We start from the raw sequence: 19,742 nt of genomic DNA, 5'->3' as shown, positions 1-19,742 counted from the left end.
ATATTAACAATGGTATTTTAAAAAGTAATATCCACTGAGGCAGAAAGGTTGAATTGCTAAGGATTTCTGAACACTTTAAAAGAGGCGTTGTTTAGACACACGAGACTTTTAACAGCTACAGTAGCTACAGACCCTGAACTGACAGTGTACAATACTCAGGAGGGTGACAACATCAAAGGCAAAAAGTAAAGAGGTGCAGGCATCCCCTGCTGTTCTTAATCCCTGTGTTTATGAATTAGTAATACAAAAAGTACTGAAAAGGAGCAGTGCTCATTGAAATACACTATGAAAAAAAGCACTGATCTCCAATTATAACATCAATTATGGCTTTACATGAAAACTGAATGTTCCACACTGCTACTGTAACACTACTATGACATAAAAAATGTAAAAATGAACAAAAATAACAAAATTCCTGTCAGTTCCTTTCAGTTCAAAGAATGGTGTGGAATAGTGATGAACTATTCTAGAGGTCTTATTAGCGGCTACCAATGACTGTCTTCATACTCCTCTTGCCTAAAAGCAGCCTGATGTCAAAATTCAGAACTTTGGCAGCCAGATTTGGTCAAAATTTCTATGAGTTTTCGTGCATCAATAAAAAACTGACACAGTTCATGATCTGATTGTGCTGTTGTACCTAAAGTTTGGTGCACATGTACAGACTGTGATTATCTTTACTGGAATACCTTTAATCTGTAAACTTCTAAAATTAAGTCTAAAATTTTCTCTTACATTTTGCTATTTATTGTGTTCAGCTGGCAGTTATAGCCTTTTAATGTAAGGAGGTCACCAAAATCAATAGCAGTCATCCTCTGGGGACCATGAATATCCCTAAAATCTAGCCACAAGTTCAGACATATGTTAATCTCTAAAAACATATTAAAGAAGAGACCAACTAATTCACACATCAACAAACCTAACTGACCCAAATGACGATCCCCAGGCTACAGAGAACAACAAACTGTCTCCATTAACAAAATGACATGAAATTGTTCAATGAAGCCTTCATTCTAAATGTGAAACCATTAGGCTCATTGCTTTTACTACTTACACAGGAAGTCACTTTGTGACATATTTTTCCAAGCAAAGACTGTGGATGTTACAATTCACTGAATTTTGCCATGCAATTTTTCTAATTTCCTTCTGTTGTGTTTCTAAAGTTATCATGCATTAACAAATAGTTAAAATAATCCACATCTTAAGTTGCGTCACTTCAGTTTCTTGCTGGCACAATCCTGAGAGTTTTCCCATACAGTTTGTTTTGCGGAATCAAACAAAATGGACTTACAATTCTCCGAGCTTTCGGAGGACAGAGAAAGCCTGTTCGTGTATATGGCTGATCCTGTTTCGCTGTAAAACCCTAGAGGACAGTTAATACAAAACAGAATCATATTACTACTTTTTGAGATTCTTAATCCCATTTAATGATCTGCCAGCATTGATTCCATGGTACATAGTTCAATAGCTGCAAATCAAATTTGAGAAACTGAGGCTGTTTTACAAGAATCTCAATGAAATTCAGGCAAAAGCAATAATTATAAAAGCAGAAACTTTGCTTTTCCATGTATTAAATTGTGTAAATTTATACTTACAGAACTGTCAGCATACTGCATGAGCAGAATGAGACATTTCCAATGGTTTCTATGAGATTTCCCTCCAAATCCCTGCATGTTATGGAATGCATGTGCACAGGGGAAATATACCACCACACAGAGAGAAGACCTGTCATCAGAAGAACCTGTCATTTTTATTGCAAGACAACTTTTGATTTCCTCACATCCTACTTACAGCCAGTTCAATCTTGGCATTTCTCGACAGATGTCATCCAGCTTTGTCAAAGAGTTGTTCAACAGAACCCTGCCAATCAGTGAGGCACATATGTATCGCATTTTCAGTCAGTGTTGAAAGGAGGAAGAATCATTCAGCTTGAACAGATCAACAAAGGCTCTTAATAGCAGAGCTTTTTCACAGCAAAGCAGAAAAAAGAGGTAGGAAATAAAAACTCACAGTAAAACAAGAGAGTTCAATCCTGAGAAGGTCATGGAGGATATTTGATGGATGTTGTTATTTTCAAGGATCCTACAACCACAACAAAAACAAAATAGGATACAGTTTCAGCCTCATTTGCAGAACATTGATTCAGGGGAAACTAGCATCAATAGAATGATGTATTACCTGTATGGAATAAAAAGAAAAACAATTCAAGAAAAAGAAATCAAAATCTGATTTATCAGTTATTTCTCACCTGGATTTCTCTGCCTATGGCAAACCAATATTTACAGAAAGTAAAATATCCTAATATACTATGCATGCAGCATTTCAGTATTTTTTTGCTGCAGGACCTTCCTTCAGTAGAAAATAAACATACAGCCACTCCAGCTTGTGAAGGTCCTGGAACACCCCTGGCATCAGGATGGATATCTTGTTGTAGCTCAGATATCTAAGGGAGGAAAGATGAGTTTGGAAGGTTACCTGAAGAGGATGCTCTCTGACAATGATGAATTTAACTGGGATGACTTGCTGCTTGTTGCTGCCTATTTCATACATAGCTAATGACCATAGAGTATTAAACAAGCATTTTGATAGCGTTTTGTAATTCATGTTAATCTCTCAACAGCTGTTCTTTGCTGGTTACTATATACACTCCATCCTCTTATAATGTACATGCATCTAATCAAGCTTCACCACCCATCACCAACAGCTTTGCCAAAAGTATGTGGGCAATATTAAATCTGAATGTGGATGCTTAACATTTCACTCACTAAACCACAGGCATTAATATGAAGCCATAACAGCCTCCACTCCTCTGGGAAGGCTCTCCACAAGGTTTTTCTACCTGGCTGCTGGGATTTGCCACGATGCCTCCAAAAGAGCATTAGTAAGGTCGGGCACTGATGACGGGAGATAAAGCCTGGCTCACAGTTGGCATTTCAAATTACGCCAAAGGTATTGAATGGAGTAGAGGTAAGACTGAACCATTAATCATTTTCATATTTAAACAGTGATGTGAAAGACTGCAAATTTTAATAATAACTTAAATAATTAACGGTGTCTTCACAAGCTGGGGCAAATAAGTGAAAGTTAAGCTGTAATGACAACTGGCTTATGGTTCATACTTGGTTCAGTAATATCCTGTATATCACAAATAAAGGCCACTAGTTTATAGAAAATAATTGCATTTAAAATTTAAATTCAGGCCTGGGTTGAGGTCACATTCATCCTTAGCATTCCTTATGTAGCTGTTGTTATAATGGCGTATATATGGCATTTCAGTCAGAGACACTCAAGGAATTATTTATAACTAATGCTTTCACAGCTAGACATAACAATCTGCACTTTGACGGAGCTCTCAAAGAGTATTCCACTGAGAGAGTAGATCACAATCCATGAACATTTAACAACACATATGAGGCAGCTGGTGCCAATTAGATACTGCAAGTGCAGCCTCAGTAGTTTGAACTAATCCTTTGCTTCATTTTATGCACAAAGACGTACAGCTTTATAACTCTGTGTGCTTTATTACTGAATGACTTGTTAGAAAAATGAACAAACTTACAGTCTTGTTAGGTTATACAGCCCTCTGAATGCATCAGGACTCACATCTTGAATCTTATTGTGCTGAAGGTATCTGATTAAGAAAAAGGACAAAAAAAGAGGAAAATTCAATAATCCTTTAGCCTGTTGATTTAATGGAAAACACACACACACACACACACACACACACATACATTAGTGAGGGAATAGATGAATAGAATTTTGTTTACATGAAAACTGATTTTTAAAGTGGGGAAATTAGCCCAGCTTGGAGAAGTTAGTTTTTGATATCTAACAATCACGGTCTATTTAATACCTCACCAGATCATCTCTGGCATCACACATTGTGCGCTTCACAAACCTCTGCTGACAGCTGTGTTTTGTTTCTTTGTGTATTTTACACACTTGGCAAATCACTGGGACGTTTGTTTACGCATATCTCGGGGAAGTTTTCAATCCGGTCAAACAGTCTGAGCGGTGACTGAGGGCTGACGGTGTGACGCAGCCAAATGGTTCCTGGCGGTTGATCAGACCTTTTCTCCTACAGACACAGTCAGTGGTACTGTGTGAGGTTGATAAGTCGGGGCTGAAAGGATCCGTATGCAGAAGAGAACAATCAGTTCTGTCAGCGTTCCCAGCAGTCCTCTTAGCCTTATACATATCAGCTTTGTAGTAGTGAAACTCGTTTGCTGTATTTATCACTCAAAGGCTGCTCTTTTTCTCTGCTCTTCGGCGTCAGGACGGCATTATGCCTCACTGAATGAATGGTATAGACCCCGATTTATGGTCATAACACTCAAGTATTAATATATACTGTAGGGTCCTTTTTAGGAAAGACATAAATGAAAAATGGCTAAATATCATCATAAAATATAAATGGTAAATACTTGAATAACATGTAATCAATAATTCATGGGAAACTCACAGTTTCTGTAGGCTCTGGTACTTAAAGAATATGTTTGCTCTCAGCCTCCAAAGATGGTTCCTTTGTAGAGACCTGAGGAATAGAAAGAAGATAAAAATCAGAGTATAGAATGAAGTGTGCACAATGCTCATCATGATTCACTACTGCTGCATTTGAACAGCTGACCAGTTCAGCCCTTCAGACTGTCAAGCTTATCATTTTAACATGTGGCTTTAAGTTATGCAGTGTTAAAAAACGTTTTCTTTTTTGAGCCTGGGGATCATGAGACCAATGACATCCAATACATCAGTACACTTTCCCCCTTTTCAGTAGACTGTATTATCTTAATTTAAAACTACAAATGTGGGTACAATTACTCCTGTCATTTTCTGTTGTGTCAAATATTTAAAATACCAACAACAACAACAAACTCAGAATTAACTATTTGATTCAGCTGTTGATTCCACAGCTTTTAACGGATTAACGGGTGATTAAAGGCTCGTCCACTCACATGCCGTCACGTCAAGCTGTTAGAGATGGTCCATTTTGGGAGTGTATAAGATTTTCTTACTGTTGACAATGTCTCATTGGGCTTGCCGTTCTCTAAACACAACATTTTACAACACTGTAGTTCTTGACCTACTAACACTGAGGGTGCACTCTGGAGCATTCATGTAAACAAACAAACAAGCTTTCTTACCAAAACACTCTGGAGCTCAGTTCTTATACTAAATCTCTCTTACTTTTTTATTTGAAGCTTGCTTGCAGTAATATTCTAAGTTGGAAATGAATATCGCCTGTTCATGAGGAGGTTGATGTTCCTGAGATCTGACCATCACTCGAGATGCAACAATCAGTTGATTAAGTACATATACAATAAGCAACTATTTTGAGTCAGATTATCATTTTGATATTTGATATCATTCACAAAAATGTCATACAAGAGTAAAAAGATTTTTGAAATCAGCAAACAAAAACATAACAAATTTAGTGGTGTCAGAAGTCACATTAAGAAGACCTGGACAATTTTAATAGTACACCAACAATGTGTCATCAGAGCATGAAGAAATAAAATTAGATGCTGAAAAATATCTTTGCATGGTACATGACTGATAAGAGAAGCAGTCAAGAAGAGGTGATGGTCATTGATATATTAAAGAAGAGAATGTTACAGCTTGCAGTAAGTGATATTAAACTGTTGGATGCAGTGCAGAATGATACTGGACAAAGACCTGTATAAAGACCCTGAGGCAGCTGTCAAAGTAAGAGAATTTTCCCAACAGCTACCGAATTGTATAAACTGCTGTGCTGAAATATGCCAGTAAAAATCATGAACTCTTGAATCTATGAATCTGTTCATACAAGTGGTTCTTGTAGGAGAGCTATTGTGTGTATCCTTAAGAGCAAACACTCATGATAAATGTATTTCTTCTCTTGACTGTTTTACACTTTTTGAAACTGAGGGATGCCATACAGCTATTACTGTCCCTTTCATTTCATGGTCACTCATGAATGCAGACCTAAACACCCTGAAACACCAGTTTTATTTACCCATGCATTAGGCAGTTTGACTTAAGCAGACATTCACATCAGAGATGGATACATGTCACTCACAAACATGATTGTGAACCATCAACACAATGGTGGATCTGATGAAAATAACTGAAATTGAGCATTAAGGGTAGTAATGTGTAGCTCAGTAGTTGTGGATATATCTCAGTCCTACTTACTGGACAACAGACCTAAAAACTGATACTGTGGTGGACTGGCACCACCTCCAAGAATTAGAAACCTATGTGATTGCAGCAACTCTGTAACCATTACCTCTGGACCACCATACGATCAAATACTAGCAACTTCTATATATCATCACACTCCCAGAGCCATGATGCCTCTGAAAATAACCAATAACTACGTAGATCATCAGCCTCAGAAGAGGTCTGCACTCTGAGTGCTCTCCTGCCCTTAATTGAAATTTAGATGCATTACAAAAGTCTTTTGCTTTGGTTGGCTGCACTTTAAAGTCACAAAAAGAAAAGCTTTTTGCTTTGAAGATTTCTACTCTACTAGTGATGTTCAGAAAGGATAAAAAGTGAGCCGACAAGAAAATATTATACAACCCAAATATGCCATAAAGTAAATGTATGCTGTGACAAAAAAGACACACTGGGAAAGATAATGAGAGCAGGACAATCTGCCGGGTAATTGTGTTAATATTCCAGGTCATATAAAAACAGCCTAAAATGATGCATAAGGTCTGTAAAAGGGTAATGCACTTTCATCAAACACAGACAACTTTGTAATCACCATGAGGTTATATGTCCTTGTTAAATACATGACAAGAAGACAAAAATTATTTTGGACTTTTTTTTTTTTTTTTGGTTTACAAAGAAGAAAAAATGAAAAAAGAAAAAACTTGAATTTTGACAGAAAACTCCCATGATATAGAAATAAAATGTGTGATGCATGACTCTTACAAGACTTTCAAGGACATACACTCCTCATCAGCTCAATGTGATGAGGTTTCATTACTTCTCCTGCCAGAGATTCATCTTTAATTCTAGCTGCAAGTAAGCACCTGGCAATGACAGGTACTCACAGTAGCAGGGTGGGGCTCTGGAGAAGGGGGGATTTGCTACAACATTTCTCACATGTTGTGACAGTCAAAGTCGGGGACGGAGGCTTTCTTGGAATTGCATGAGCTTTAAGTTATTAAAAAAATAAGGGGTTATTTTCTACTCACATCATGGTGACATTCATCGCCACCACTGGGATATCTTGAAGCTGTGTGCTGTCACAGTCCAGCTCAAGGTCTCGGCACTGGCAGAGCTCAGGAACGGCACCCAGCACTGGAAAGATAGAGGAGAGACGGAGGCCACATCAGAGGATACATCAATCAAATGGTCATCCTACCATGTGTCAAAACTGGAGCTGTTTGGAAGAATGGCAACGTAGTCCTGCTGGAGGAGGATGTAAGCCTTGAGATTAAAGCAGTGAAGAATAAAATGAAAGCTGAATTTAATAAATGACTTAGAGGATAAACACAGTTTGGCAATAGTTAATAACATACCCTTGTTTCTGAATATTGCTTATTGAATACTCCCAGGTTAAGCTACCTTTGATTATCTTTGATTAAATCACAGTTTAGATATGCAAGATGGGATGAAAAGGGGCAGATAAGATTGTGTAACCAGGCTTTCCTGGCTCCAATAAAAGCAAATTATATTTGAGGAGACATCAGAATTATCCACATGGGTAAGTTAATGGAAGGCTCCCCTTTGTCAGACAAACACATTTTCATTTACTGAGATAATTACACATTTGTGACATGTCATATTTAACTCCCATTTCAGCTAAATGAATGTTTTCAAAGTTACTATTGATTGAGGCAGATAATGAAAAAATATACATCTTATTAGTTAGAATGCTCTCAGTAGGTCTGCCAGTTCATACAACAGCACAGATTCAGTTATCTTTTTATTGTTATTCATATAGGTACTGACTATACAGGGTACAATGCATTACCAGTCCTGTTGAAATGAACACAACCCAGCTTTTAAGTAATTATAATATATGTCAGTGTCTGACAGTGACAACAACAAGCTGAACAACGAAAAAAGAAAAGAAGAAAGAATAATTTTCCTTCTATTTCTGCAGCAATTTGTAGGTGCACCACACCTCTAAACTGGATAAAAATGGGTTTTTACTTCAGTATTCTAATGTACTGTTCGTGATGGGGATGAAGAGAGCACCAGAGAACAGGTCCACTGGAACTACCTCTTAAAAACTGAACAATTTCCTTTTAGTTGCTCCCTTGGCTCACATGAAACTTCACATGAAACATCTCTATTGTTATGATTTAGGACAGGATCCTTCGAACCCATTTGAAAGGTCGTTTCATTTTGGGGGTTAGAGGTCAGCTAGAACTAGACAAAAACAAGTCAAACAACATCTGTGTGTCTATGTTCTGTGTTGTTCTGCTGATGTGAATACTGCCTTGCTGTAGTAAATCTGGGCATATGAAAATAAAGTCGACATTATTTCTATTTAATGGGAAAACCCCATAGAAATAAATCTCACTCTGGCTTTCACAGAATGACACAAAAGCTCCCACACCAGTATTCAGATAATAATAATAATAACAATATGAAAGTTCCTGGAAAGAATAGTAATTAAAAAACTGGATGTCTTTGTGACCAAATAATGTTGCGGTTGTCAGTCTGAAGTCCTCTGAAATGCTTCAAATGAATCACAATGGAAATAAACCTCAGCACTGAATATAACTGCCAGAAGGAAATGTTTGCCTTTTATAATCATTATTTTGAGGCATATTTTTAGGCCCTCATACAGTTATCAAGAAGTGCATTAAACATCTTGTTGCATAGCTACTCCGGGGCACAAAAATACCAAGAACGTGGGCAAAGCATTTCATGGTCTACAAAATAGCAGTACAGTTGTGTGAATTGACATGAAAATGTAGCTATATAGAATGTATCTGATATATACACAGACCCTCAGGCTTAAAGGCTGATAAATACAGAAAACTACACTGAGCAGTTTTATTAATTAACAAGTCTTTGGCAATCATCATGAATGTGGTGTGAATGCACAAGGTGTATTTCGATTAAGCAACGGACTGAGCCTTCTTTTGATTTTAAATGAACAACACACTGCTTATCATGAGGTGGAATTCTGCATGCTCAACAACAGGCTGCAGTCACATCGACACACCTGATTAAAAGAGGCAGGGCAATTTGTAGGCTTGAATGAGACCAGCTGCCATATCAGGAAATGGCTTCTTAAACAATATACAAACACACAGAGGCCTGTTTGAAAAGTCTGAGCTTCAGAGAAGAGGGAACGGCAACTGGGGCTATTTTCAATATGTAAGTTGTTGAATAAAGAAAACTGACTGCCAAAGAATATTTGACTTTTAAAAGATTTCATTTAAGCTTTAGCACTGAAAAAGACAATATTTTATTTTTATTTTAGTTTGGCACAAAAAGATCTCAAGGTTGAGATATGACAGAATGCAGAGGTCTGCGCTGAAGTCCACAACTGCAGTTTAATCTACTGCCATTTTCACTGAAAGGAGTGAAGAAATGTAGGAAAACATTATTCAGAAACCCCTCCATGAATAGATAAATTATTGTATGTCTCTGTGACCCTTGGAGCTGTGTGAGAAAAGATCCTCTAGCAAAATGGCACAAGGTGATGCATGACCAAATGTGACTGAAAGACTTTGATGGTTTCCATGAAGAAGGCAATCTAATAAGATCCAGAACAGAAGTTCCAGGAGCTATGGTGAAAGCTGTTCAAAAATGAAGGTCATAAGATATAAAACTTAACCTTTACAAAAAAATTTGGCCCAGTTTTAAAGATGGCTACGTGTATTTTCTGTTCTGTGTTGATATCAGCTGCTCCAACAACAAACTGACACTATGGGGGAAAAAAAGGAAAGTACACAAAGCCTCTGCTCCATGAACTTTCATAAATCATAAGTTCCCACATTTCAATTGCACTCTGAGCACCCTGCTGACAAAAGGGCTGACCAGGCATCACTAAAATCGGAGCAAGCTTTGTACTGAAATTCTACTATTACAGTATCATGACTTTCACCATTTTATAAAATGATGCATTTCTTCTCATTACAGTGCAAGAAATCATCAAGTTTGAGGATGATTTAAATCATACACAAGACGGTAATTCCTGCTGAGCTTAATTAGCTGCTCCACACAGTGCTTTCACATCCAGACATTCATACAGTACCTTCTTCTGTGGGAAGGAATGACTGTCAACCCAGATTAACTCATTTGTTTTCATTGTCTGTATGAACATATTCAGTTTCACGCCACAGTAATGGTGGTAATGCTTGTGATCACAACGTTTATTATGTGTATGTATATCTATTAGAAGCTGCCAGTGTGAGCTCATCACCCGCATGGATCAATGTAGATATATGGTGCTTTGCAAGTAGGGGCAGCTAGGAAAAGACATGCCTTGAAAGACCGCTGGCTTTGTTAACTGGCTAGAGGGCGGTAACTTTTAATCTCTGACATGGAAGGATCCAGAGGCAGTTCGTGAAGTTAATCTCACCCCCCACACACAGTACCCACTCTGGAAGCAGATTGGAGCAAGACTGTCTCTTTTGCTGAAGCTGGGAGGTTCTGAGTTTGTGTGAAGATATTCACAAACCCTTGGTTGACATTGCTCATGGTCCTAAAACAGTGCTCGGCTGTCAAGAGAAGCTGAGGGACATACCTAATAAATCTGAACATGTAGTGAGGGTAAAATGGGAATGTCTGGCAGATGTCCCTGTCTGCAAGATGTTCAACTGCCATGTCTTCTGCATACCAGGGGATGTTAGGGATGTGGAATCTGAATGATGTTCAAAGTACAGGGCTTGAGGACAAGAACACAGCTGATGAAATGGCAGACGGGGGGTGTTGGTTTCAATCTTATAAAAGGGGACCAGAAGGTTTGTTTCAATTATCGGCGTATCACACTGCTCCCCTTCTCAGGAAAGCCTATGAGGGAGCAAACTGCTGCCCCCACATCAAGGAGTTTAATTATTTTGGAGTCTTGTACATTAGCTAGGGTAAAAGGCAAGATGGGCAGATGCTAAACCTGGGTTTGACCCAGGTTTAGCATCTGCAGTGATGTGGGTGTTGTATTGGACTGGAGCTAACCATGAAGACAAAGCTTCTGCTGGTGACAAAGTGATACACATTCTGCACTTTTCAGTGTGATTGTTACCATAAAGAAAGACCACTTCAAAAGGAGTTCACTGTCTTTCACTTTAGAACTTCTTGACAAGGGACTTTCTTCTACAGCAGTCTGATAAACATCAGCTACTATTTACATAAAGGCACTAACTAGATCAGTTCTCCCTCACAGTTGCATCACATTACTGAAATTGTTCAACTTCACTGTATGGAGAAAAATTCACAAATCTGGATGTAATGGCTAATAACAAAACCTGACAAATGTGGTTTCCTTTGACTTGTTTGGGCTTTCGTGTTTGAGATTTTGTAATTTAGTACAGATGGCACATTAAATGTATAATTATGTCAACAATTAGGCCATGCATTATTCATCTATATACAGATCAAGTCTGGCAGACCAACAGCCAGCTAAATTTCCAGCTGTCAAAATAAAATGCCTTCAATTAAGAGCACCTGACAAACCACTGACTGAAAGTAAATTAATCCTAATACTAGGACTTGTATGGGATACATTCAATTTCTAAACAAGCTGAGAGAAAGCCTGGTTGGGTTAACGAGAGAGCTGTATATAATGGATTTGCTTACATGCAAAAAATAGTACAGGAGAGCACATCACCCAAAATACCCTTTAATTTTTATAGCTGGATAAAAACTGTTTTCTTCCAAACCCAGAATTCAAGAAGTAGACTCACTGTTGAAAAATGATTTCTCTGCTGGAGAAGAGTTTAATGAGTACAATGTGTTAAACTTTTCTTTTTTGGATGGGCTTGTTATCTATGAATGTAATTCCTTTTATCCATTTTTTTATTTAGTAAATTTATATTCATGCCCATGATAAAACTCAATATATTCAAGAACATATATCCTTGTAAAGTTGTAGAACTGGCTGGAATTTTATCTTCAGATACAAATAGAGCGTTACTCTCTTTTTTGTGCTCTCTTGTGTGAAGTACTAAGGCAGCACTGCACAGCAGGTAAACATCAGCAAGTCAGCAGCAAGCATGATTGGCGGCTTTGCCCATTTTCCCTCTTTTTTTGCTCATGTTCTCTTACATAGAAAGAACACTGTGGGTACTTACAAGCGTATGATATTTTTCCTCTGTCCTGGTGATACATAAGATGCTATGGGGGCTTGTTGGTTTATCTGTTGATTAACTGGGCTGTGATTTTCAAATCCTAATTGACAACACATCTTATGACTTTTAAGTTTTGATAATACAGATATAAGACAAATAGTGATGAGAGTTTGAATTTAGCTTTAATAAATTTTCAGGTAGTCTTGTAACCTGATATTACTGTGCTGTAGGGTGAGTTAAATATGTCATGAGTTGTTTCTGGACTTCAACCATCCCTAATGTCACTATTCCTGTCTCAGCCCGGTTTATTTTGGCCTCCATCTCCTGACACTCTCCAACCACCCACCAGATGTCCTCAGACTTTCCTCCGACTACCAGATCCTCCTGCTCACCTGTTTCCTATTCCAACTATTTCCCTGCCCACTTCACACACCTGTTCTCAGCCAGTATTTAAACAAGCTGCCTGTCAGATCATCTGCTTATGTTCCCCTATGTTTCCCTATGTGCCTGATACCTGCGTATAGTAACCCATAGCCCCTGCTTCAATATCAAACTTCTGTCACTGCATCTACCAGTTTGTAGTATGTGCTTATGATTAAAACCAGTTTGCTGTGTGGAGCGTTTTTTACACTTTCTTCTTTTTTATTTTACACAGTTCTGTACCCGTTTTGTTGGTAAAATAATGAAAACACAGCAGTGATTCAACTTGGTTCAGCCTTCTATTTGCTGCCTTAAAGGATACCAAAAAGAAAGGAGAAAATATGAGGACAATTCAATCACTGCTGATATGATGACAGTCATGTTATTCTTAAAAGAAAAAAAAGTTATATATGAGCAGCAATAGACCAAAAAATGCCTTTAAAAGTTTAGAAACAAAACAACAATACTTACAGCATACATTGGACTTGGTCCCAGTATTATAGCTCGGCATGCCAAAATATTTGTCGAAGAGATGGGGCCATCCATTATTATCTCCTGGAAAAGAAGATAAGACACAGATTACAACCGACCATTTGTCCTTCAAAACCAAACATCGTTCATTTGGTACAAATTGAGTTAGATAAAATATTCCTTTCTGTCACAAAGCAGGGGAGAAAATACACAGTGCCTGTTGCTCTGCGCTCTTTGACGACATACACAGAGCTTGCCTACATATATCTGTAGGCAAAATCAAGGTCATTCCTGTCGCTTTCTGAAGGCTATTGGTAACTGATAAACATAGCCTTGGCACTGGCCTTGCAGACAATGCAAGCAGTTGTGGATGTCGTCATTGGTTAGAATCATCCATTGATCTAGCAAAGTACAAAATATGATTTGCAAAACCATATCAAAGTGAAATACAAGGTGAATTCATGCAAAAACCAGCAACAAAATTGCTTGCACAACCTGAACTGTGCCATACAAAGTAGTGGAAGAAAATTCCCTTGGGGCCACAAAATCACTGGCTTGCACCTGGTGAAAGTGGCCACTGTGCTTGCTCTACCAACAGCTTCGCAGAGGCATGAAATTAGAGGCTGGCAACATCCATCTTCATCCATCCATCTTCAATTATTTGCTCACCCCCTCCCTCCCTCTTCCTCTAACTTACTTGTAAGCCATGGACAGGTCATAAACCAGCAAAATATTTGTGCACTCATTAAAATAACTGTTGGTGTATCATCTAATGTGTAACCTTGAACATCTCTGTTAAAAATTTTCCTATGGGCTGCTCAGCGTGCTGTAACTCTGGAAACACCTCATCATTTGCTGTCACACCCTCCTTGGGAGGAGTAGGTGCCAGGTCAAGTGGCACAAACACATAAATGGTAATAATAACAATGTTGATCACAGGCGTAAATGATGTAGACAGCTGCCAAGTCAATGTCAGATCTTAAGAAAGGAGCAAAATGACCTTAATTATCTGACAAGTAAACAAGGACAAACAGCAACAAGACTTCCTGCAAAACAAATGGAGCACTTCACTGATAGAACCACTAACAGATGACAAGTTAAACTGAAATGCCACAGCAATGTGTATTGATCAACCAAAGACACAGATACACACACAAAACTTAGCAATCCTAGTCAGTGACACCCAACCTACAAATACACACCAACAAGATTTTTATATACACCATAAAAGCAATACTCTCTACTGGGCCATACTATACTGTACATTCAATGACAGTATTCCTTCAGTCTCTGTACCATTAACATCAAGTTTAGGGATGCCTCTAACTATCTATCAATTACTCAATTAAACATTTGGTTTAAAAAATGTCAGAAAATTGTTAAAAATTGACTGGTGTTCTGAAGGTAGTCGAACATGCAAATAATGTCAGAACGCCAACTAATGCACATTCTTCTACCAAAACAAAGATGCGGCTTGCACTGTTTACATGCAGTGACATTCGTGCAGACTGTTAAGCCTGCAGGAGGAACTGGCCTAAGATTAGAATCTTTACAAATCACACAATATATGATTTTATCTGCTGACTGTCAACACCAACCAACCAAGACTGGAAGAGATCCAGTCCAACTTAGTCCGATCAGTTATCACACCCTAATTCGCAATCGGCTCAGCTGTTGTGATGTGTGCCACCACTTTTAATTTGAGCTCCATCTGCTGAGGAAGACTGTGACATGTGGTTGAAAGTCTTAAAGTGGAATTCAAATCTTTGTATTTCATACTCAACTTTAAATGTTCTGTGCAACCCACAGCCCAAATCCCTCAGACATTCAGTTTGAAATAACATAAATCAGAGAAGAGTGGCAAATCCTCACCCTAACTTGAACCATATTTGGAGATTTTGACTGAAAATGAAAATGATTACTTTCCTCAACATGTTAGACCTTGATCTGAACTATTAAAGTGTTATGAGAACAATATCCTGCAGAGAAATAATGTTTTCAAATTTGAGGCGAGCCACTCCCCGGACAGTAAAGACGCAACTCAGCCTCCGCATCAATCCCTGTGAGGCTTTGATGCAGCGTTTGAGGTAGTCAGACCAAGCTCCTCTAAAGGCCACTTATCCTGCTCTGGCAGACTCACTCCCTACACATCCAAGTCCAGATTCCAGAGAAGACTCCTCACAAGTGTTTTTCCAACTATCCATCACCTTTCTTAAAACCCAGGTGCTTTCCAGTAACTTGCAACCTCAGCCAGGAACTAATCCTTAACCCACTGTGCTGTTGCTGTTTCTTAGGTTACTGTTACTTTATCTCTGTGCCTACCATTTCATAAACCCATAACCTCTGCCATTCCATTATACGCATCATACATTGGTTGTTTTGTTGTGCTTTCTTGTGTAAAATTCGTTAATACACCTGAAAAAAATGCTTTTGCTCAGAATAATTGAGATAAAGTGCAAAGTTCACCCCAGGAACATAATAACAACAATGGTTATTACAACAATTACACCATCAGACCATGGCACCAGCCATTGTGTGACCTGCAAGAGGGCTTACCCCTTTATTTGCCATAAGGCTGTTGGAGAATCTATTCACTGGATGAATAATTAAAGACATATATAATACAAATGATCTATAATCTCCCCCACATTACCATCACAGTTTGAAATTGCTACGCTCATTATGTCTGTCATACATGAAACATTCAGATTCAGTGCTCATTGTGAAAATACAATGAAGTCAATCCTCAATCTGGTGAAATAAAGAGTAATCACAGTATTGATTTAAAGGCATAGACCTTGAAGAAAACGCCATACCTCTGAAGGCAGAGTCAACATGATCTGCCTGCCACAACAAACTACCAGGGGTGTTGTTGGCATGTGGATCACGTTGACATGTGATCTTGGAATGGAAAAGTGTTCTCTACACCAATTACGAACTTTGCCTTTAAAATCAATATTGTCTGACTGGCAATGTCTTTTGTCTACACTGACATTCAGCATGGTGTCATTGGAAGTTTTTACAAGTTATATAGCAGAATGAAATTTCAACAGCAAATGAAATGGAGTGATTTATTACAATGCCATAAATATCATCCTTTTAATTTTGTCTTTATTTGGCCTGACTTTTTGTGGGATTAATATAATGGAGCATAATGTGGACTGAACAGTATTACAATTAATAATGAGTATTAAACAGTGTCTATTTTCTGGAGAAGAAAAGCCTCGTTATCTTTGAGATTTCCGTTTGGATAACAGGTTGAGTACAGTTTTTCGGTTTCTGGAGAGGACTCGTTCCAGTTTAGTTTTTATTCTGTATTTGTTTAAAGAAGGAGTGCCATGGTTTTACTTCAGCATGAATTTAAAATCTCTTGAGTATACAAACAACAGCCCGCTAGCTGCTCTGTGAGGTTTCTACTGAGCCAACTGCCAACATGCTGATAATGACAATACTGCTGTTTTTGCAGGTGTTATGTTTACCATATTAGTTTAGAAGGTTGAAGTCATTAGGTCCTTGATGATAAAGAAAACTATTAGACACAGTGACATTTTAGATTGATGATGGCCTTAGTGGAAAAGTCATTAGGATTTGTCCGACCAACAGTGCCATCCTTAAAAATTAAATTTTATGCTTTTTAAAAATGTTATTGTAGATGTCTTTTAGATTGTTGTAGAATAAATAAAGTATTGAGCACAGACACAGAGAGACAGTACAAACAGAGTGAAGAAACCTTAAGAAAACTGGAACAGATTTAATGGCACGATGTTGATGACCTGACTCCTGTGTCCTGTCCAACTCAACACCTCATCCTGATTGTTGCAGTCGCTGGCTATGAACTTAACAGAACCAGTCTTAGTGTGGTACATGCAACATATCAAATTAAAATCACCCTGTAGTTTTGTGCCCCACATGCTGGACACATCATGCAGTGGAAATGTACAAGATTGCTGATAGCTTCCAGCTTCGCTTTGAACCTGTCAGACCCAAACAGGGTATATCCTTTCATTGACGAATACACCATTGTTTAAAAATGAGCTTATCAGAGAATAGCAGTCATCTCATCTAGCACTGGTTATTTAACATTAACATTTTTACCTGAATAAATCAGTAAAATGGTGATCCTGATTAGCAAATTCTTTAAACTTTTATTTAGCCTCTGGCTGTACTGAATAGCCTTACAACACAATTAGTCATCTACATGTTTGTATAGCTGCAGAGTCATGGGATCAGTTGCATTCTTTTATCTAAAGCTAAATTCGCATTGAAGTACAATAACTCCCCATCTGAATCTGTGCCGTGTGATGCATTTGGATGAAATAAACAAAATCTGTTTCTGCGGAAGTTAACAGACATACTAATTGGAAGTTGGTCCTTCTCCAAATGGGTCTCCATGCTGAGTCACTGAGGAGCTTCTTGAATTTGCGGTCAAAATGCTACTGAAGCTTTTCATCATTTGCACTGCAGCTCCATAAAAAATGCAAAACAAGACCCCAAATTGGTGGGATGCTGATTCACACTGGACTTATTTATCAGATGCCCTCTTTTTGTTTGGTCTGTTTCCACTGGAATTTCCATCTAACAACAGACAAAGAAGTGGCAAAGGCAAGAATTTGAGAACACCACTGACTTCTGCAATTATTACAGAGCAGGACCCAAGTCTGTACTAGTTTGAATCAGGTGTTGTAAGAAGGACAGGTATTCCACAGCCTTAGGACAAAAAGGGTGGTAACCATTGGCAATTAATAAGTAAAAGAGGAGAATAAGAAGACAGCCTCTGAAATAAGCAAAGCAGGGTTCAAAACATACAAAGGATTTTTTGTTTAATGGGGTACAAAACACATTTACTGTGTTTGTTGGGCCCTGAGGCCTACTGCTGTTTTTGTTTACAATGTAAATTCCACACAGTACCTATAAAGCCTGCACATGCATATAATGATGGGTTGGGAATTTGTATCTCGGCAGGAAAAGAACAAACCATTTATGTTTAGCAGCATTCTCGTTTATTACGTTATTTGGTAGCAGTATTATTTTAAGCAGTGCTACACTAACATTGAATTTTTCACTTCAAACACATAGTCGTCATAGTTTTTTCATGTGGTGTTGCTGTGATTTCATACAGCCCTCTAATACATAGATGGAGCCCACATATCATTCTGTGAATCTGTTCATGTACAGTACTCACTGTAGAACCATACCAACAATACGTAGCAGCGCTAAACAATTTGCTGAGGTCTGTGATCAAAGTGACTGCAGTAAGAGTGCCGGGGCGGTGAAACCTTACCCCTCCCTCTGTCATTTAGATTTATGTTTAGCATTTTACCATTCAGTGGGTAGCTCTACTTCAAAGGCAGCGGGAGGTCTCTCACACATTCGCTGCAGTTTGGATGTGAAATACAAATCTCACAAAGTGCCGTTGCTGTGACTCCAACAGCAGTGATAAAGGCAGCTATGATAAAAAAGACAGTGCTGCTGGCATTAATTGATAAGCTTCCCATGAATGTGAGTGCGTTTGGATATAGGACACCCAAGTTTCAAACACTTAGCAAAAAGAGCGATATTGAGGACACTTTCTAGTTAATCACCAGGTGAAAATTAAAAACACAGAAACCTCATTTTCAAACACAGGTCCATTATCTGTTTAGAGACACTGTCCAAAACCATTGTATTAATTCATAGATAATGTCGCCAATGATGGTGCATCATGCCTTGCATCATACCTTGTTGGTTTTCTCTGTTTTCACTCCCGATCACTATCAGAAACATCACTGTTAACACAGTTAAACCTGTTATACAGTGGTTGAAAATGAAGTAATGCTGATTTGGCTGTATGTTCCCTTTTATATCACTATGCTAAGACAGTGTTTTGTTTGCCATGTTACACACTGCACAGATGAAGGAACCCAACAAACAGACTGTGGCAGCTACTTTAGACAGTCCTCTGTGTCATTTGCATCATATTAAGTAAACTGTATCAAAATTAGGCAAATTAACTGTGATTTGCACACATTCCTTAACCTTTTATCAGTCTGTGCCAAAAACATTCTCTTGAAAACATGAATACAAAGTGATGACCCCACAGACTAGCTGAAGCCAGGACACTAATTTCAAAAGTGCCTATTACAATTTGGAATAAGTATCACTCTAAAAGTTTCTTCACATAGAGATGAGATGATTTTTTTTTTCTCTCAGACTTTACCATAAAATAAAAATGTACCACCCCTACTGCAGCTTTGTGAAGAAAATTTCAAGTCAAAAACATTTAGTAGGGCACTTCTGATTGACTGGACGTGTGCACTCTCCTCTAAAACAGACCACTTATAATCTTTAATAGTGCTGAAATCCAATCTAATCTACTGGTTCAAAGACACTTTGACAGAACATGGGGCTGATCATGGTCATACACTTGGTTGATCCAAGGAGCAAATATGACCTTTGGTTTCTGCATATAGGCATTTACTCATCTATTTTCCATCCACTGCTCTCACTGGGCCTTATGAGATTTTTTTTTATCTTAGGAATAGGTTTCATGTTATCTCTCCACTGACAACTCTAGTCTCCTGACTATCAAATGAAGACATAAATGTTCTAAAATGTATTCAAATATCATGGAAC

General features: G+C 38.1%; 1 protein-coding gene across 2 annotated transcripts in view; it reads right to left on the bottom strand.

Annotated features, from left to right (window-relative positions):
* rxfp1 (relaxin family peptide receptor 1) overlaps positions 1 to 19,742 on the bottom strand; it is a 66,983-nt gene that overhangs the window by 18,625 nt on the left and 28,616 nt on the right. For both annotated transcript variants that reach the window (XM_018679424.2, XM_051072527.1), the window contains 9 exons: positions 13,131 to 13,214; positions 7,182 to 7,287; positions 4,460 to 4,531; positions 3,557 to 3,628; positions 2,369 to 2,440; positions 2,008 to 2,079; positions 1,789 to 1,857; positions 1,593 to 1,664; positions 1,289 to 1,360 (listed from right to left, as the gene is read on the bottom strand). In XM_018679424.2, coding sequence (XP_018534940.1) covers positions 1,289 to 1,360; positions 1,593 to 1,664; positions 1,789 to 1,857; positions 2,008 to 2,079; positions 2,369 to 2,440; positions 3,557 to 3,628; positions 4,460 to 4,531; positions 7,182 to 7,287; positions 13,131 to 13,214 — 691 coding nt within the window. The remainder of the gene's footprint in view (positions 1 to 1,288; positions 1,361 to 1,592; positions 1,665 to 1,788; positions 1,858 to 2,007; positions 2,080 to 2,368; positions 2,441 to 3,556; positions 3,629 to 4,459; positions 4,532 to 7,181; positions 7,288 to 13,130; positions 13,215 to 19,742) is intronic.

The sequence above is a fragment of the Lates calcarifer genome, linkage group LG8 (assembly GCF_001640805.2).
Source record: "Lates calcarifer isolate ASB-BC8 linkage group LG8, TLL_Latcal_v3, whole genome shotgun sequence".
Taxonomy (NCBI): Eukaryota; Metazoa; Chordata; class Actinopteri; family Centropomidae; genus Lates; species Lates calcarifer.
The sequence above is the reverse complement of the archived record's forward strand: the minus strand, read 5'-3'. Positions and strand labels throughout refer to the sequence as shown.